At 40.0% G+C, this 21,377-nt stretch overlaps 1 protein-coding gene across 1 annotated transcript in view; it reads left to right on the top strand.

Annotated features, from left to right (window-relative positions):
- Window positions 1-2,849: 2,849 nt before the first annotated feature.
- The window catches only part of Slc13a1 (solute carrier family 13 member 1), a 90,659-nt gene continuing 72,131 nt past the window's right edge, over window positions 2,850-21,377 (top strand). The window contains exon 1 of the mRNA XM_057785151.1: window positions 2,850-2,948. Coding sequence (XP_057641134.1) covers window positions 2,850-2,948 — 99 coding nt within the window. The remainder of the gene's footprint in view (window positions 2,949-21,377) is intronic.

Consider the following 21,377-nt stretch of genomic DNA (forward strand, 5'->3'; position numbering starts at 1 on the left):
AAGAGTAAATGACAAAGGTATAATCCTTAGGCTTACCAACCCATATGCAAAGTCTCTATTTGTTTGTGAGCTGAATAAAGAGACAATATTGTAGATATTGGGTATAGTTTAAAAAAGAAGAAGAAAGCATTTCCTTAGGTGTCAGAAAGGGTTCGATTCAAGTTATTACTATACCACTTAATTCCTGGCACATTTAATCTGACCTCCTTGATTCTGAGTTTCCACAAAACACAGATGATAATAATAATAACAGCAAATAACAATACAGATGTTCATGACTGTATTTGTGTATGTTCTTGCTACTAGAGAGTGAACCTGGAGTCTCATGCTTACTCGGCAAGGACTCTACCACTGAGTTACTGTCCTACACCAATCCCCCTTTTTGCTTTTAAATACACAGACAGGGTCTCACTATATTTTCTTAAGCTCACTTTGTAGCTTAGAATGTACTTGAACTTACAATCTTCCTCCCTGAGTCTCTTGAGTAATTATATTTATAGGCCAGCATCACCTGCCTGGATTGTATTAGGTTTTGGAAATTAAACAGGGTAGAAACTACAAAATCCCTGGAGCATAGTAGAATATGGTGTACAAGACAGTAGTATTAGTCGTTTATTTTTATATTTGAACAGAATGTGTTTTAAAATAACTAATGTTCACCTGATGTTACAATTTAATTTCTATACAACACAATTACTGTGTGTTAAAATAACACAACTGTAGTATGTTACAGAAGTTTAGGTTTCTCTGCTTAAAAATGAGGCAAACTAACACAGGAAACTAACTTGTCTTTGACTTTAAAGTGATTAACACCAGGGCACAATTTGCATTCTCTTAAGATACATTCTTTAGAAGCTCCTAAATTCTTGACTATTCATTCATTGGAAACTCCCGAGTGACATTGGTCACCTACTAATCCTTTGAGTTGACTGGAAATTACTTTGTCAGATCTTTTCTGTCTGTGACAGCTAGAGAACATAGCTGAGCATTAGGGGAATGGCTGTATCGTAGACATGAAGCTAAGGGTGGATGTTCTGTAACTATGGGCTAAAACTTCTTGTGTGGACGCCCACCAAAGGCCTGTCTAGCTGTAGCTTCAGGCCTCAGAATGAGGGTCCTGAGAAACTTCCTATGGGGAAAGACTGTCCCTGGAAGAGAGTAGAGGCACAGAGAAGCACCAAATGCTCTTCTTAGCCTCCTTGTCACTGAAGCGTCACCTCTCCTAATACTGCCTAGGCCCTCATTTCTGTCAGATGACACACAAATGCCACTTCATTTTTTGATATCATTTCACAAGTCATATCCTCTGAGATGAGACAGTGAAGTTCACATGCTCATACCAGGTGGCCTAAGAAAATCAGAGTAAAGGTTTTCCTTTAAATATTCAAAAAAAGGAAAAGCATGTGATAAACTAGTCAGGGCCTTCATGGGAAAAATAAGTATAATCCTGAGCAACTTAGCTGCTTTAATCTGTTCTTAATGTTCTTTATTATTGCTACTTTGTGGGTTGTCACAATTGTATGACTATCATCATTCAGATGGCAATCACCCTTTCTTTCATCTGTGAAATTTTTTGATATCGTACACTATTCTTATTCAGAACATTTTTTTTATTTACTTGTCTAGTTTTCTTGAATCACCTTCTGTGTAATTTGGCTGAAAATATATCATTTTAGAGGGGAAATTTTCTTATTTACATTATTAATACAGGGATTGTTACTGAAAATAATTTTTTGCCTTGACAGAAAAATAAAACAGAGTAAACACCACTATGGAATTAGAAGTCTGATCTAAATAATAACCATATGTTATATAAGAGTGAAGTCTGTGTCAAGAGAAAGCCACGATAAATTACAGGAATTCTGGGTAAGTGCTTTGCTGATGTCTGGGGCTGAGTGCACAGTTGCTTAGTTGAACCTTAGTGGCTAATAAATTTACAATTTAAAGCACACCAGACAATCCCTAGTCATCTCCTCTATTCTATGTTGTAACGGTTTTCGTCATGCACACATGGAGGCCCTCGCACACATACATACGTGCACACACATATCTTGAAGGACCCCAGTGAATTATCTCTGTGCAGCTCCCTTGGCAACTATGCAGCTAATATTAGGGCAATAATATCAATTCAAAGCCATAACTGTCTTAAATGTGAGGGTTTCTAGAAGGTTAATCTTTGTTTCTTACCAAAAAGTGGTATTAGGATCTCTAAGAGACATGGATTATCTTGCGTTCAAAGTGAAAGGAAAAATTGTTATCACTGTTTTAGAATGCTGACTGGGTACATGACCTGGGAAGCCCCAGGAAACCTTGTCAGCACCTAACACCCTTTCTTTTACTCACTCCCCCGTGCTGAAATCCCTGCTGTTGGAGTTGCTGTTTCACCTTAGACACGAGTACGCTTTCTTAGGCAGGGCTCTGGAGATCTGGAGACAGTCTACGGAGGGATCTCAAGGGTGGCAGCTCCAGCTAGGAGAAGCCAGGAGTCATCCAAAGGGGCAGCGGGGATTGAGAATGGACGCTCTCGGTTAACGTTATGATCTTACCTTCCCCTGGTCGCTCCAGGCTACAGTCCAGTTACTGTGTGCTAAGAAAGAGAAAAGGAACTAGTATTGCCTTTTACAAATCACATAAGCAAATGGTCTTTGAGTCCTCAAGCACTCTTGGGCTTATCTCTCTGTTTTAATTGTGATAGTAAAGCAATAAAAATGAGTTTTAATTTTAACTAACACTGCTCAGTCTGAGGCAGTAAGTCAAGATGATCAGGTAGAAAATTATTAATCCAAGCTGGTTATTTAACATCTGCCTGGGGGTGAAGAGGACACTGTTGAAGGTACCTGCTCAGGACAATGAAACTCCTCAATTATGTTTTGGTCTATCGCCGCTTTCTCCTTGTGATTCTCTGTGTTCTCCTCTTATTGCCACTCCCTCTCGTTGTCCGCACCAAGGTAAGTAAGCCTGGAGCTGAGACTGGCACATTTATTGAGCTATTTAGGTTGTTCTTCAATATTGATGACGGTCTGGTTAAAAACTGAATGAACGGTAATAGTTTATGTTTCGCTTTGTATTATATTTCGTCTATTTTCTTTGTTTTCAATAGTTAATCTTATTTGCTTCTCGGCATTATTAACTGGAACAATTAAGTATAGCAATCAACAGGAATTGTTTTCCACTTGTCAACTAGATGAAAGGAAAAACAAAAGAAACACAGCCCTTTAGAGCTTATCTTTCAAGTTATCAACCAATGAGGAGCATCGTGGATAACATTCCCTTCCCCTGAGAATAAGCAATCATAAATCTCTGTATAAAAGACTATTAGGGATGTCTATTCTTGTGACACTGTGACATGATGCTCTTGTCATCTGCAAATGTGCTGTGTTGTATTCATAGTTATTCCAGGATACAGGAGGCCCGTGGGCTGCGGGTTAGACAGCCCTGGGAAGAACAATTGGCAGCACAGGGTCTAGAGTCAGCCGCAAAACTTCCCAGAAATTTAATTTCCTCCTAGAATAGAGACATCAAAATTGTGAAGTTGTTTTCCAGGTTAATCAGAAAATGTAATAAATCATCGTACCATGCTTTGATATTTCAGATTTTAGTGTACTTACTTCGGTGTGTTTATGAATATCTTTTGGCTTGCTTTTGAAAAGAACCAGTCTATTAAATCCAGAATATTAAACTCAGTGAGTTTCCCATGTTTTGGTGACGTGAACTGAACTAGCAAACAGTGAGCAGAGTGCCTTCTCTGTGCCAGGTACAAGTGCAGTTTGGTGGTAGGAGAACAGGTGCTCAAGAGAGAATCTCTGCTTGAGATGCCGTATTTAGCGCTTGCAAGCTGTGTGACCTGAACCACTTACATAACCTCCCTGTGCTTCTGTTTGCTCATAAGAGTGGGATCAAAGCAGGCTTGTTGTGAGGATAAAATGAACAGGAAGCAAGGGCCTCCCAGTCTCCTTTCCTGTGTGGCCTGGACAGCTAGCGCGATTCTTACCTCCTCTGATGTGCAGTCCCTCCACTCAGTGGAAGAGAGCCTACCCGATGCTCTTTTCTCATGGATACTGTTGGATTAATAAAATGAAATAAGTAACTGTTACACAATAAACACTCCAGTTCCTCTCACAAATCTTAGCCCCCTACCAAGAAATCTCTAAAGAAGTTTATATGCAGTAATAGAGTGTTTTATATTTAGCCGAGGCCCTCTCTACCTGCAAAGTCACCAGAGGAAGGTGTGGGTGTGATCTGCCAGGCAAGATCTTTCGACTGCAGCTCCCTACACTTGATTTCCACCCCTGAGACTAGGCAGCTGTGTGACCCCAGTGGACAAACCGGACAACAGAATTGACTCACACATACAGGGCTCTAATTTAGCTCCTCCCCATCACGTCTGCAAGTCTGTCATTCTATCTAGTGTGAATAATAACCTCTTCTAAGCCCCCTGGTCTTATGAATTTCCTGATGTGTGAGAATCTTCTCATGGGCACATTTTGATTCACACAGGGTGCTTGCCATACTTGAACATTTCTGCCTTAGTCTCAACATCGGGTTTTACTTATTGTAGAGAACACAGGAAATTAAACTAAAGTCAATTTCATGCCATGGCCGCACATCTGTACTGCTCCTCTGATGTACAGATGAATCTCACTCTAATTACCAACCGTAATTTTAGAGAAAATAAATATAAGCCCACTGAGAAAGAAAACAAATCCATAAATAAAAAGCTATAGTGTGAATTCATGGTTTACTAACTGGAAAGTACATTATTGCTGAGAAATGTACTCATTGATTTTTCTTTTCCAAACATGGAATGATAAGAGTATATTACATCTATGCATTAGTCCAAGTACACTGTGTGCCAAGCGAGGAGCCCCAAAGCACGCTGTCCTTGTGTGTGTGTTCCTCTGTGTTCCTTCTCATCAACTCGTTTGTTAAAATTCATTTAAAGTTAATGGGAAAATTTTTCCTCACACAAAAGCAGAATTTTATTTTTTGACTATTTTGAATAGATATTTTATTATTAACCAACTTCTACCTAAACATACCTAAAAGAGCATTATTTTAACTCTTGAAATGAAAGCAGGCAAGAGGTAGGAGACTTGACAGAGGCTTACACTGACAAGAATGTGAATTGATTTACTGGTAACATTTTTGTTACTGAAGTAAAGGAGCCTGCATTTGGAGAGATACAGCAGTAAGGTAACAGAAAAATTCAAGCAAAACAAAGCCCACATTTATCTTTAAAAACACAATGGATGGCAGTGACACAGAACCAAGAAGCAATGAATATTGGCTGATATTTTAATTCTTCTACTGATTACTGGTGCTTTTAGGCACTGGCCTTGCCTCCTACCTTGACTCTGTTTACAGCAGAGCAAGTGTCATCAACAAAGGGACCCTCAGAGAATTTTTAAGCAACCTTAAGAGGGAAGGAGAAAGGACATTTCTGCAGAGCATTCCTCCGGTCCAGGCATTCTGCCAAATGCTTTGCTCAAATCATTATATTTAACCTTCTAACAAACCAACAGACGATGGCTGACATGCCAGAGCTCTCGTTTTACATCTGAAGGAATCCGTGCTCAGATGCTGAATGCAACAAAAGCCGAGAAGCTTGTTTTGAACATGGGTTTTTTGTCAAAACTCAGAATTCAAGTGTTAGCAGGTGTTTTGGACTCTTCTCAATTTTGTGTTTTTGAAGGTTTATTCCCTGTGGATTGTTAATCATTTATCAACAGCTCAGGCGGTTCTAAACATGATAATGCCTTCAATAAGTCAAAGAGCAAAGGAGGTTTATCCTAACCATTTCCTTAATTAACATTATGCCTTTAGAGGCTTCAGATAGAAGAATGGCATTGATCCCCAGTAGCGGGGAAAGGTCTTTTGAGAAATGAAGCAATGAACTAGGTGTGCGCCATGTCCTAATGTCCCAGAGTCCCAGCTGTATCACATGGTTACATCTGCTTGTCAGGTTATGGTGACTCTTTCCCTTCCAGGGTTCACTATGACTCATCCCATTGGGTTGGTATCTTCATGCCATCTTGTTGAGTGAGAACTCGAGCCCATGTTTTTCAAAGCTTTGATTGGAAAGGTAGTTTATAAGGAAGAAGATTGTGCCTTATACCTAAAGCTTCTGGATATAGGCTAAACAGAAGACCAGATTTATTTCTTACCAATTGGCTATTACTCTTCTTCATTCACTCAAAATTACAGAGTAAAAATAGAAAGAAGAACTAGTAAAGAGCTTGTCATGATCTGGTTGCTCGTGTTTCTAAACAACATTCATCTGAGTCCTTTGACTGACCAGTAATTTTATTTATTTTATTTTTTTTTTAATTTTTTTTTACTTTTCCATTCAAAAATTTACACTTCCGCCGGGCAGTGGTGGCGCACGCCTTTAATCTCAGTACTTGGGAGGCAGAGGCAGGCGGATCTCTGTGAGTTCTAGACCAGCCTGGTCTACAAGAGCTAGTTCCAGGACAGGCTCCAAAACCACAGAGAAACCCTGTCTCGAAAAACCAAAAACCAAAAAAAAAAAAAAAAAAAAAAAAAAAATTACACTTCCTCCCCTCCTCCAATTGCCCTCCCTTTTCCCCACTCACCCTCCTCCCTCCATCTCTCTCCTTAAGAGAGGACAGGAAACCCTGCCCTGTGGGAAGTCCAAGCCCTCCCTGCTACATCCAGGCCTAGGAAGCTGTGCATCCAAATAGACTAGGGTCCCAAAAAGCCAGTACATGCAGTAGAAATAAGTCCCAATGCTTTTATCAATGGCTTCTCAGTCAACCCCCATTGTCAGCCACATTCAGAGAGTCCTGTTTGATCACTTGCTCTTTCAGTCCCTGTCCAGCTGGCCTTGGTGAGCTCCCATTAGATCAGTCCCACTGTCTCAGTGGCTGGACCAACCCCTAGCAGTCCTGACTTCCTTGTTTGTTTTCTTCCTCCTTCTGTTCTTCAACTGGACCTTGGGAGCTCAGTCCAATGCTCTGATGAGGGTCTTTGTCTCTATCTCCATCCGTCGCCGGACAAAAATTCTATGGTGATAGTCGAGATAATCATCAGTGTGATAGTGGGGCAAGGACAGTTCAGGCACCCTCTCCTCTGCTGCCCAAGGACCTAGCTGGGGACATCCCCATGGACACCTGGGATCCCCTCTAGAGCCAAGTCTCTTGCCAACCCTAAAATGGCTCCCTTAAGGTAGATATCTTCTTCCCTGCTCCTTTATCTGTCCTTCCTCCATCTCTACCCTCCCACTCCCCCAAGCTCTCCCTAGTCTTTCCCTTCTCCCTTCTCTCTCCCCCTCTCCCCTACCCCCACCCGCACCCCTACCTCTACCCCCATGCTCCCAACTTTTGCCTGGCAATCTTAATCCCTTCCAATTTCCAGGAGGATCTATATGTATCCTTTTTTGGGGGGGTTCACCCTGTTATTTGGCTTCTCTAGGTTTGTGAAACTATAGGCTTAATGTCCTTTGTTTATGGCTAGAGTCCACTAATGAGTGAGTACATACCATATTCATCTTTTTGGGTTTGGGTTTCCTCACTCAGGATAGTATTTTCTATTTCCATCCATTTGTGTGTAAAACTCAAGATGTTATTTTTTTTTTTAATACTGAATAGTACTCTAATGTGTATATATTCCACACTTTCTTTATCCATTCTCCCATTGAAGGGCATCTAGGTTGTTTCCAGGTTCAGGCTATTACAAATAATGCTGCTATGAACATAGTTGAACAAGTGCTTTTGTTGTATGATAGGGCATCTCTTGGGTATACTCCCAAGAGTGGTATTGCTAGATCCTGTGGTAGATTGATTCCCAATTTCCTGAGAAACAGCCACACTGATTTCCAAAGTAGTTGCACAAGTTTGCATTCCCACCAGCAATAGGCTATCATTGGTGGTTTTTAATTTAGCCATTCTGACAGGTGTAAGATGGTATCTCAAAGTTGTTTTGATTTACATTTCCCTGATGCTAAAGAGGTTGAGCATGACCTTAAGTGTCTTTTGGCCATTTGAACTTCTTCTGTTGAGAATTCTCTGTTCAGTTCAGTACCCCATTTTTAAAATTTGGTTAATTAGAATTTTAATGTCTAGTTTCTTGAATTCTTTATATATTTTGGAGATCAGATCTTTGTCTGATGAGGGGTTGGTGAAAATCCTCTCCCATTCAGTAGGATGCCTTTTTGTCTTAATGAAAGTGTCCTTTACATTACAGAAGCTTCTCAGTTCCAGGAGGTCCCATTTATTCAGTGTTGCTCTTGTCTGTGCAACTGGGGTTATATGTAGGAAGTGGTCTCCTATGCCCATGTGTTGCAGACTATTTCCCACTTTTTCTTCTATCAGGTTCAGTGTGCTGTCCAGTAATTTTAATTACAAGTGAATCTCTGCATCTCTATTGTTTCCATAATGGTGAGAAGTTCAATTCCAATGTATTTCTGTGAGTGCTCCTTCAATAAATTATATCTTCTTATGAATCTGAAGTACCAGAAACATTTTTAAATTCTCACCTAAACACAAAGGTTTCTTCCCCAATTAGTAGTTACTTCTCAGTAAACAAACTTCTAATGCAACTGCTATTTATTTGAATTAAATAGTCACAGTGAATCTTTTTCTCATTTTAGAGGAGAAATGCCATAACTATTCCCATACAGAAGTCTGTTAGTACTGACCTAGGCAGTGTGCCACAGTTTCACTTATATTCTCCATGTAACTGTATTCATTTATGACTATTTCTAGAACTTTGCTAATTTTAATCTTTTCAGTATGTGTTCAGTTTTATTTTCATTCTTATTTTTACAGGGTTTTGGCTTTTCTTGGTATTACTATTTATGAAACAAGTGACAACAAACAAAAAGATTAAAAGGAAGCCTGGCTAAAAACATAGCTCAATCAATGCAGTGTTTGATATCATCCATGAAATCCTGAACTCAAGGCTCAGCACTGTGTATACAAGGTGTGGTAGTCCATACCTATAATCCCAGCCTTTGAGAAGTAGAGACAGGAGGACCAGAGGTCAAGGTTAAGATCAGTTTGAGCTTCTCTAGCTGCTGTCTCTATAGATATGCGAATAGATAAACAAGCCCAGATGGTTTCAGAAGCAGTAGGAAAAACCTGAGCAATCATATATTATTTTGTTAGGGGCATTTCTCCGAAGTATGCCTCACTCCATCTAGCTGATGCACTGACTAGGAACCTTTTTCACAATAAAGAAACAGGGAAACAATTGTATGGGTACTGAGAAACATTTACAAGGTGATGAATTGTAAAATGCTGGTCACATTTCAGTTTTCTTTTTGGGTACTTTTGTTTGGGGTTTTTTTTTGGGGGGGGGAGATTTTACAGCAAGATAAAATCAAAGAAAGAAGAGAGTGGGAGAGTCATGATACAATACTAGTCCCACCCGGACCTGTGTGGCCTCTGGGATGCTTTCCCCTCTGTCACTCTTCCATTCCTGAGTATGTTGTCTTACCATCTAGATTTCCCTCTTTCTGCCCATCTTCCTCCCATTCTCCAGTTTCATTGTATTTTCCTTGAGAGGACAATTTTCATCCTTATTTTTCTTTTTTTAAATTTTTATTTATTTTTATTACTATTAGTTAATTAAAAATTTCCACCTCCTCCCATCCTCCCATTTCCTTCCCGCTCCCCCCATCCTCCTTCCCCTCCCTCTCCAGTCCAAAGAGCAGTTGGGGTTTCCTGCCCTGTGGGAAGTCCAAGGTCCTCTCCGCTCCATCCAGGACTAGGAAGGTGAGCATCCAAATAGGCTAGGCTCCCATAAAGTCATTACATGCAGTAGGATCAAAACTCATTGCCATTGTCCTTGGTTTCTCAGTCAGCCCTCCTTGTCAGCCACGTTCAGGAGTCCGGTTTGATCACATGCTCCATCATCCAGCTGGCCTTGGTGAGCTCCCATTAGATCAGCCCCACTGTCTCAGTCCTTCTTCCATAAGACTTACCTGAGTACTGACTTAAAAATATAAGCTGGATACAGCCAAGGATCTTTTCATCCTAATGACCATTCATACCTATCTTTCACAGTCACTATGTGCAGTCCCTAGAGTACCAATGGATATTCCTGCCCCTTTCCCTTTGTGCATGCTGCAATCTCTTCCTGGAATGCTCTTCCCCTTTTTCCTGCCCTCTTTGAGAAGACAGGCTCAGACTGGTGCAGATTGAGAATCATTATGACTACTCTTGTTTTAATCATAGCTGTGTTGGCCCCGTTGTAGTGTGTCTTCCGTGTGGCAGTTCCCTTTCCTCTACAGACTGTAAATGCTCTAGGAGAACCATGCAGATTGCTAATCTGTGTCCTCTAGCCTCAAATGCAGGACTTGTCACATAGATAGTACATGACAATGTTGAGAGAGCTGATAAATTTTCTCATGAGGCAAAAGGATTTGAGATTTAAGTTATATCTAATAAGAGAAATCAGATTCACACTTTTTCCATGAGCTATAAGGTGAAAGATGTTGATGGGAGGAGAGAGCTTCTAACATGGAGGAAAAAGTAGTGAAGAGACAGATCAAAACATGGATAAAACAGGAAGATTCCTGGGCATTATGTTTTTTAATTTTTAAATTAACGTGCAATGTATTAGAAACACTATGGCATTTTCTTCTATTAAAATACACTTTGTTAGGAAACAATATTGTCACTGAATAGTGTTTCTATCAGATCTTGACAAGATAGGCTCATTTTTTTTTTTTTTTTTTTTTGGTTTTTCGAGACAGGGTTTCTCTGTGGTTTTGGAGCCTATCCTGGAACTAGCTCTTGTAGACCAGGCTGGTCTCGAACTCACAGAGATCCGCCTGCCTCTGCCTCCCGAGTGCTGGGATTAAAGGCGTGCGCCACCACCGCCCGGCAAGATAGGCTCATTTTGAATTAAGCCATTGTTTCCACATTTAAAACCACGCAAGTGTTCATTGAGATGCAGCTTCTCTGGGCCTGTAATTGTTGCTTGCAACAGAACCCATGATGGAGTCTTAAGGTGTCAAGAAATACAGGTCAGTTGTTTTAAGCTCCTGAGACATATGAATACTGACCATAGTTTAGCCTTTCCTGTCTTCCTTTACTTAGATAATTTTGATAACTTTTCTAAGAGATTTTAAAATGCTACCCTCGGCCCATTTCCTCATCTTTAATGTGAAGAGGATTCTCTTCATAAAAAGTTTCAAGTGTTTTCTGTAGATTAGCTGCTGTAGGTTCACCTCAGATTCTTTTGTAAAAATCTCAGCTTCTGGGCATCATTAGCAAAATTGTTGGGTGATTCTGATAGTAATTTTTGGATTGCATCCTATTGCATAGAATGCAGAACTTTGGTTATTTCCAATTCAGTGGCGTTGGGGTTGGGTGAGAAGAAAGTTATGTCTTTAGGGTGTTCTCTAGGTATCGAGGGTGGATGTAAAGGGGAATTTAAAAATATTCCTGGTGTGGCATAGTGGGACCTCTAATTACAGGTCTCTGCTATCCATTTTAAGTCTAAAATGTAACAAGAGACGCTTACTATTTTTTCTTCACTCTATAGTCGAGCTCCATACTTTCCATCTTCTAAGACAGGGATCTTTTAAAGTATATTAAGTTTTTGATTAATATGGATTGAGCTTTGAGCTACAGCCACTGCTGTGGGACAGGTGTGTCAGAAACCATGCAAAGCTTCTTCAAGCGTTGCCAGTAAGAACGCTTTCTTTGTAGCACACAAACTCAGGATGCATGATTCCCCTCCCTTTGTAATTGCTTTGTGTTCTCTTTGGGAAACCAGTTGTCATGACTGAGACCTTGGAGGGTCTGTATTCCTCAAGCTCTGATGGAAGGAGAGAAACTCTCTTTCCCACATTAAGGACACTGCCATCAGCCAAAGTACTCCCCAGTTATCAGTATGTGTCATTTAAAAAGAGAAGGAATGAAAAAAAGATATTTTAAAAGAGAATGTATATTTCATTCTCATCTGGAGCCATCATTGAAAAGAGAACCAAAGTGAAATTTTTAAACCTAGTAGCCACATTTCGCAAGATAACATGACAGAACTTTGTGAAAGGGGAAAAATGCAAATTGCAATGTCATCCCTGCATTGCCTTGGCTGCTCTTAGCTGCAGTGAATGAGACAAAATAGGGCTAAGATGCTCTTAAATCGGGACTGAGAACATGGGAGAACATCAGCTGTGGGGACCTCACTTCTGCAGATAAATATTTTGGTCATAATTCTTTTGCTTAGAGAGATGAGAACTCTGGGGGAAAATGGAAAGACATAATCTCAGCTTGGGGACAGTCACAGTCTCTGGGGCCAAACTAGAAGAAGAGAGGAAAAAAAAGAGGGACAAGGTAAAGTGGCAGAGATTCCTATGCTAAGGGACCTTGTACGAGAATGGACAACAACTGTTTTGTGTAAGCATCAAAATAAATCATTAAGCATAATAGTAGAATGACTATAGAGGACCCATGGTCAAGAGTTTCCACAAATAATACTAGAGTCAGATCTAGGTCAACACCAGGAAACTAAGGGCTGAAGAGATATTGTGAAACCCATGAAGGACAAGGAGAGTAAGACCGACCATTGCTTCTAGTACACGGGAAGCAGGCACTGCCAGTTCCCCAGGCCAGGAAGAACCACACATCAGCTCCCTTATTTAGTCAAACATCCCATTTGGGTCATACTTAGTAGAATTAGTACTCTTAGATGACAGGATCTTGTTTAAGGACTAATGGAGACCAAAAGTGAAACTCCTATGGTGGGAATATAAATATAGAAAGAGAAAGCACAGAAATAAAGCAATTATAAAGTTCTTTTTGTCTGTGTGACTAGGGCTGACCACTGGGTACTTCTTTTTGTCTGTGTGACTAGGGCTGACCACTGGGTACTGGAAACCAATTTGAGGGCTCTTCCACAGGGAAGACTCTTCCTTCTGTTTTCTGCATTCCTTAGTTGCCTACAAATCTTTGTCTAGGGTTGAAGCACCATGATCTTTCCCACTTCTCATGTAAACATGTCTATTGTCATCATGCTTGTTCAGATACTGATTAGACAGCCTTATTGATGAGACTTCATGGATGTAGCTTCTTTGACTTTTCTACAAGAGAAAAATGTCATAGCAAACTTTCTGTTTCTCTGAATCTTACAATCTTTCCACCCTTTCTGCTATGATCCCCAAGCCTTAGGCGCAGGAATTGTACTGTAGATGGATTGCAGGTAGTATTGATATATTCAGGAATATAACAGTATGTTTATAAGTGCAACAAAAATTAAAGAAATAGAGGCCATTAAGTTGAGTGATAACAAAGTATTATGAAGGAAGTATGTGGAGAGTATTGGAGGGAATAATGTGAAGGAGAAAAAGACTGAAATTATATTTTAATTAAAAATATTAAAAGTATATAAATAAATAGAACAATTCCTACTCATAATACATTTGAAAAAATCAAAATTGAAAGCATTGCAATAAAGAAGACTGCAGAAATCAATAGACAGGTGACCACATCCTAACTGCAATAATTAGGAATTCAGCAAAACGATACATATACGAAGAGAGATATTTTTAAAAATAGAAATACAAAGCATGGCATATCAATTTAAGGTAGGATTGATCTCCTCCCTTTGTAGTAAGGTGGGGCAAGGAAACCCAGTATGAGGAATAGGCTCCCAAAAGCCAGTCAAAGCATTAGGGACAGATCCTGCTCCCACCGCTAGGGGTTCCACAAGTAGACCAAGCTACACAACCAAGGCACATATGTAGAGGGCCTAGGCTGATCCCATGCAGGCTCCCTGGCCTGGTCAGTTCAGGCAAGTTATCTTAGCTAGGGTCATCATTGTAGATTTGTGGAAATTTCCCTTGCATCAGGTTTCTAGCTAACCCCAACTCGATATGCCATTTTTTTAAACATCTATGGGAGGCCTGCCCCTTTCTTAACAGCAAAAGAGGAGGGATGAATTGGAGATCAGTGATGGGGGGAATGGAAGAAGAAGACAGAGGGCAAACTACCATTGGAATGTATAATAACTGAATAAATTTAATACAAAAGTTAATTGTAGGAGAAACCAACCTACCAAAATTAAACCTATTTCATGAAAAAAAAATTGCCAACTCTTTTCATTTACTATTTCAGACTACATTTAACTGTAAGCAACTGATGGGAACTATGAAGAATGAAAGTAAAAAAAAAAGAGAGAGAACGCATGTGCTACAAATGTAAAAATAAAATAGAAGTAGCAGTAAGAATGGATGACTGTTAAGAATCCTAGGTAGGTATGATAGACATGAATAAAGGTAGTCCTAGAAATTGAAAACAACAAAAACAAATAAAAAATCATAATGGGTGTTGGGGGTTTTGAGTTGTCCTAGGTAACCAATTTCCCTAGGGAAATGTCTGTGCTTTGGTTGAATTCAGTTCTCATCAAAGATGAATCTTACATATCAACTATTGCAAGCAATTTACTGTGACAACATCACACACAGTAACATGAATAGCAAGAGCATGACAATGTCGTGGTTCAGATTCAGCCAGGAGGTGCACTGATTAGGAAGACTATTTTTTTCTTATGCCTAAGTACGCTGGGGTACTTTGGCAGGTGTTTCTTTTATAAAGGGAACTTATGACATTCTTAGGGTGAGTTTGTTTTTCTATTCTGTGTTGTGTTTGCCTTGTGGCCCGAAAATCCCTTTGCTCCTTTACAGAAATATTGGTAGCAAAATATGAGGTAACAATAGCCCTACAAGACATTTGAATTGACCTCATGTCCATCATTAATTTTAGATTTTTTTCAAGATATACTACATTCTACATTCTGACTTTAAGGGGTCCATATTCCAGTCTGCCGGCACTTGAAAACATACCCCAGTGGTCTGTCAAATATTAAGGACTAGATATTGGAAAGTGAGAACACCTTGCTCCAAGGGCTGTGAATGAGAGTGTTGAATGTCCTGGGGGTCATGAGGTCAATCAGGAGAACAAATCAAGGGACAGACAGGCTTCTTGGGTTAGGCAACTTTGCTCTAGGTTTCTTAAGTATTTGACAAGAATCATCTACCCACCAACAGGAGGAAAATCTCAAGGAACAAAATCCTTCCAGAATGTCAAAGGAGAGCTAAGAATAATAGTATTATCTAAAACTATGACCCCCAACAGTCAGTAAAAGGGCAATGAAGATTTCTAAAGCTTTGGATGTCAACTGTATCAGGTAGCGCATTTATTTTAGCATGGTTATTTTGGCTTCCAAGAGTTATCATTTTCTTTTTCTATTTTTTTATTGTTTATTTATTTATTAAAGATTTCTGCCTTCTCCCTGCCACCACCTCCCATTTCCCTCACCCTCCCCCATCAAGTCCCCCTCCCTCATAATCCCTAAGAGTAATCCGGGTTCCCTGCCCTGTGGGAAGTCCAGGGACCACCCACCTCCATCCAGGTCTAGTAAGGTGAGCATGCAAACTGCCTAGGCTCCCACAAAGCCAGTACGTGCAGTAGGATCAAAAACCCATTGCCATTGTTCTTGAGTTCTCAGTAGTCCTCATTGTCCATTATGTTCAGCAAGTCCGGTTTTATCCCATGCTTTTTCAGACCCAGGCCAGCTGGCCTTGGTGAGTTCCTGATAGAACATCCCCATTGTCTCAGTGTGTGGGTGCACCCCTCGTGGTCCTGAGTTCCTTGCTCATGCTCTGTCTCCTGCTCTTGATTTGGACCTTGAGATTTCAGTCCGGTGCTCCAATGTGGGTCTTTGTCTCTGTCTCCTTTCATCGCCTAAATGTTTTTCTTTGGGTTCACCTTCTTAATTAGCTTCTCTAGGACCACGCATAATAGGCTCAACATCCCCTATTCATGGCTAGAAACCAAATATGAGTGAGTACATTCCATGTTCCTCTTTTTGGGTCTGGCTCACCTCACTCAGGATAGTGTTTTCTATTTCTGTCCATTTGCCTGCAAAATTCAAGAAGTCATTGTTTTTTTACTGCTGAGTAGTACTCTAATATGTATATATTCCATAGTTTCTTCATCCATTCTTCCATTGAAGGGCATCTAGGTTGTTTCCAGGTTCTGGCTATTACAAACAATGCTGCTATGAACGTAGTTGAGCATATTCTTCTGTTGTATGATAGGGCATTTCTTGGGTATATTCCCAAGAGTGGTATTGCTGGGTCCAGGGGTAGGTGGATCCCGAAATTCCTGAGAAACCGCCACACTGTTTTCCAAAGTGGTTGCACAAGTTTGCATTCCCACCAGCAATGGATGAGTGTACCCCTTTCTCCACAACCTCTCCAGCAAAGGCTATCATTGGTGTTTTTTATTTTAGCCATTCTGACAGGTGTAAGATGGTATCTTAAAGTTGTCTTGATTTGCATTTCCCTGATCGCTAGGGAAGTTGAGCATGACCTTAAATGTCTTTTGGCCATTCGAACTTCTGTTGAGAATTCTCTGTTCAGCTCAGTGCCCCATTTTTTAATTGGGTCGATTAGCCCTTTACGGTCTACTTTCTTTAGTTCTCTATATATTTTGGAGATCAGACCTTTGTCTGTTGTGGGGTTGGTGAAAATCTTCTCCCAGTCAGTGGGTTGCCTTTTTGTCTTAGTGACAGTGTCCTTTGCTTTACAGAAGCTTCTCAGTCTCAGGAGGTCCCATTTATTCAATGATGCCCTTAATGTCTGTGCTGCTAGGGTTGTATGTAGAAAGTGTTCTCCTGTGCCCATGTGTTGTAGAGTACTTCCCACTTTCTCTTCTATCAGGTTCAGTGTGTTCGGACTGATATTGAGGTCTTTAATCCATTTGGACTTGAGTTTTGAGCATGATGATAGATATGGATCTATTTTCATTCTTCTACAGGCTGACATCCAGTTTTGCCAGCTTTGAGTTATCTTTTTCTGATATAAGAAACATCTACTTATGTCAGATATTAAGGTCTCCCTAATGGTCACGACAATTGCCCCACCAGACTTCTATCAAGAGGAAGTAGAAGAGAAAGGGCCTGGAACACTGGTTACAGACATGTGAGGGAATTCAAGAAGGGGCAAGGTGACTCTGGGTTGGTTAAATGGGAATTGCTAGAAACAGACCATCATGATCATTCATTTGGTTAGCCCAAATGTTGAGCTGTGGGTCCAATAAGAGGATGCTCAGGAAGCCATAGCGAAGGTTCCAATCTGAATTTGAGCATCTTCTAGTCCAGGGTATCATAATCTAGTGTTAGCAAGAGAGGAGTGGGTACCATACACAGAACAATTTTTGGGGGGCTAAACTACATAACTGTCAGGGAGAGCAAAGTGGGTACATTATCTAGATATGTAGTCAGAGGAAAAGAGAGTTAAACTCAGTCGTGGATACAAAACAGGCACCTGTGGTGAAGAAAGATCGGTTAACAGGCAATAAGCAATTGTGTGGGTTAAGACATGGGTTGAGTGTGACTTTCTGGGGCCCATATGTTGAAAGGTTGGCCCCAATGTGAGGACATTGAGAAGTGAAAACACTTTTAAGAAGTGGAGACTGGTAGTTGAGAATAACAAGGGTAAAGTCATCTTGAAGTACTTTTGGTTCTGTGGAACTCTTAGTTCCCATGAGAGTAAGTTATAGGAAAGAACCAGTCTGGGCTCTCCCTAACCTTTGGTTTATATGAACTTCCCCCACTGTGGTACCAAGCATCAAAGGATAATCATAGTCTTCTAAAGTAGACCACCAGTCTTGGGTATTCCATTATAACAGTGGAAAACAGAATGTCACATGGGGTGTGGACCACTGGGAGAAGTACATGAAGACCTAGCATGAAAATATGATTCTAATTCTTATTTTTCAGGTAAAGTTCAGCCTATTAAAGTAAGTTTGAGAAAAATAAAGTTTTACCAATATAGGTCAGAAACCTTACTGAAAAACCATAGAAATTAAGAAGAATGATAATATTGTAAGAAACAACTTGGAAAAGCATCAATAAGGCAGGGAGTTGGGATTTTTTACATTGTCATACTACAACAATACTATAAATTAGTATGACCATCTTTCTAGGAAATAGAAATACCTAATAAAGTTTAAATGAGCTTTTCCACCTGGAAATTTTGCTACTTGCTTTCTGTTCTAGGGTTGAAAATCTTTTTCCTATATCCGTATGAAGCTTAGGTAGAAAGATGTTCACAGCCATATAGTATTGAAAAATTAGGGAGAGTTAGAAAGCTGTATGCCCAAATACTAATATATTCTTTAACAGGAAAATTTGATCTACTTAAAACGAATTTGACAATAGTTATACTATGCTAGCATATATGCCTTTGCAATATAAATGCTCAATGAAAAAGTCACAAAATGATATACAGATAAAGCATTATTTAATTTTAAAAGTGCATGTTTGGACTTGGGAGATGGCACTATAGGTGTAATGTTCACTGCACAAGTGTGAGTCTCTGTGTTTGGGCCTCCAGCACTCATGAGAAAGCCAGGTGTGGTGGTGTGTTTCTATAATTCCTGTGCCGGGAGGTGGAGACAGGAGGATGCCATGGCTCACTGGTCAGCCAGGTTAGCCAAAATGCCGAGCTCAGGGTTCACTAAGAGACTGTCAAGAAAGAGGGAAGAGAAGTAGTTAAGAAAGACATTCTAACATGAACCTTTGACCCTACACCTGTTTGCACAGGCAGGTGTACTCATACACAAATCTGCACAAATGCAGACACTACACACAAAGAAAAGAAAAGATAGTTATTAAAATGTTAACGGTCTTGTGGGGTAGTGATGTATGCCTTTAATACCAGCACTTGGGATACAAAGGTATAGGTTCTGTGTGAGCTCAGTGTCGGTCTAGTCTACAAAGCAAGTTCCAGGACAGCCAGAGCTGTTACACAGGGAAACCCTGTCTTTAAAAACCAAAGAAAATGAAGAGGAGAAGGAGGAGGAGCAGAAGGAAATATTAATGATTTCTATATAGCAAAATCACACAAACACTGAAAGAAAGTGACAAACCTCATGCCAGGCTGGGGCAAATCTGGGGGATAAGTACAGGGAAGAATACAGAGGAGCCACACTGACTAGTTTTTCACAGAAATGTTTTACATTTAAAAAAATTAAGTTAATGCAACAAAGTTCACACTTGTTCACTATGATAAATAACCATATCTGTTATGTATTTTTTAACTGTCCTAAATATTTTAGAAATTTGAAGGCTCTTTGAAAACAGATTGCTCCAAGGTTTTAGCACCTTGATGTTTTTACTGTAAAGGAACAGTGTCTTCCCAGAACACTTCCGTCACCCTTAGTGGGAGAGAACCTTCCTGCCATAGGAAAAGGTAGAGGCAGCCAAGAGTGGGTAGGAAAGGTGCACAGGCAAGCATCCTAGGCTACCGGACAGGGCATCATCTCCGTGTGATCTAACGGGATGCCTGATGAGTATATAATAAACAGTCTCCTCTCCCTGAATGAGTGTCTTATTTTCTGAGATAAACTATATATATTTTTAGGGAAAATAGGGTATCTAGAGACTTTTGAACAACTAAGTGGCATTTTTAGTCCTGAGGAAATTCATGAATATTTCTTATCTTCCTTTTTCTTCCTCCCCTTCTTCTTTTCTTTCCTGTTCCACCTTCATTTTGCTCACTTCATATATAGCATTTCAAAAAAGGTACCATGGATCTTGAAAACGTTTTGCAATGTCTGTGATAGTCATAATTCCAAGACCAATAGTTCTTTTCTTCCTGTGTTTTCTGTCACAATACATAGAACAAGATAAAAATAGCACTACTCTGACTTCTGTCTCTCTGATCAAGAATTTATAATACTAAACGACTTGTCTAACTCTGGAACAAAATTTGAATTAAAATGTATGCTTGCCATGGTTGCAGTTTATATAACAACACCAAAAGTATTGCAAGCATCTACTAGACTTCGAAGGGTGGGCTTGAGATGGGGAAAATAATTCCCTCACACTACTTGAACAAGGGTGACTCTGTGTGTTCCCTCCTTGTCTAGAATTTCAGTTTCATTCAGGCATGGAAAATTCCTACAAATTATGGCAAATTATCTAACAGAGACAACAGAAACATTGCATAATTATATGTGAATTACTCACATGGAAAAACTGATGTTCAAATGTTGTTGGGGAAACTCCATGAAGGGGATATGATTTTGACTGCACATTGCAGGATTGTCAGACTTTCCAAATAGCTTAGAAATCCAGGGATTTAACTGGCAGTAGGATATTCCCTGCAAGCAAGATTCTGGAGCAAGTGATAAATATAAGAAGAATAGACTGAGTGATCATATACCTAATAGCTTTTCAATCTTTACCCTAAACAACAACAATAAAAATCACTTGGTTCTATGTCTCCAGAATAAAAAAGATACATTAATTTGAAGCGTAGGGGAGGGATGAAGAAAAGTAGGGGACAGAGAGAGAATCTGAGGGCACCTTGCAGAATTTCGTTCTTTCCTTTCACAGCGTGGGCTCCAGAAATCAACTCAGTCTTTGGGCTAAGTCACCCCATCGGCACTATGCCTTTCTAGTTATACGCTAGTAGTTCTGGTTTTGGTTTTTGTTGTTGTTGTTGTTGTTCTTTTTTTGTTCAAAGTGAGAATTGTGCTAGAGAGGAGCTGAGAGTCCTCACATCAGTAAGGACTCTCAGCTCCTTCTCTAGCACCATGTCTGTCTTCATCCTGCCTCGCTTCCCACCAGGATCCTTCAGACAGAGTGCTTTTGTGTGAATGAGAACCTTCAGGAAAGCTTGAGGAAGTGACTGCTGGAAGTCTGCAGAATCCAGCTCTTGAGGGACTTCCATCACTGACCCAGTATACTTCTTTGAGAACTTTCAGCAAAAGCCAAGGGAAGAATACAGATGCATTGTTTAAGTTTAGAGATGATGGGTAAAATGTGAGTGGCTTCCTGACTCTTTCCCCCATAGACAGATGATGGGTAGTTATCTAGAACTTTTAAGAATTTTAAGTCACTACAGTCTAGAGTACCTTGTCCAATGGCAAAGGAAAGTGAACCACAGAGAGGTAGATTTACTTTTATTAGATCTCTATTAAAAAGTGCAAAGAAAGTGGTCCAATTAATTTTAATAACATTTTGATGAACCTATTTAAATATTCCATAATAATAAAGCTACTAGTAGCAAAAAATAAATCACTTGGTTACTTTGAAAATTCTGGTCTTGTTTCAGTATATCCAGGAACAGGCCAACATCCTACATTTCTTGCAAGTTCCCAGGTGATCCATGATTCAATGATCCAACAATCCATTATCCAACATTGCTGGTCCATGGATTATATGGGATATAAGCAGAGAAAGACAATGAGTAAATACAAAAACTCGGGAAAGCCAGAAGAGGAGGGAAGGGTTTGCAATTAGACATTGACACAAATACTAACTTAGCAGGTGAGCAGGGCATGGGGAGGTGCTGTGCAGAGGGAGAAAGCAGGTGTCATTCTCTAAGGAATACA

Source organism: Chionomys nivalis, chromosome 1, assembly GCF_950005125.1.
Source record: "Chionomys nivalis chromosome 1, mChiNiv1.1, whole genome shotgun sequence".
Classification (NCBI taxonomy): Eukaryota; Metazoa; Chordata; class Mammalia; order Rodentia; family Cricetidae; genus Chionomys; species Chionomys nivalis.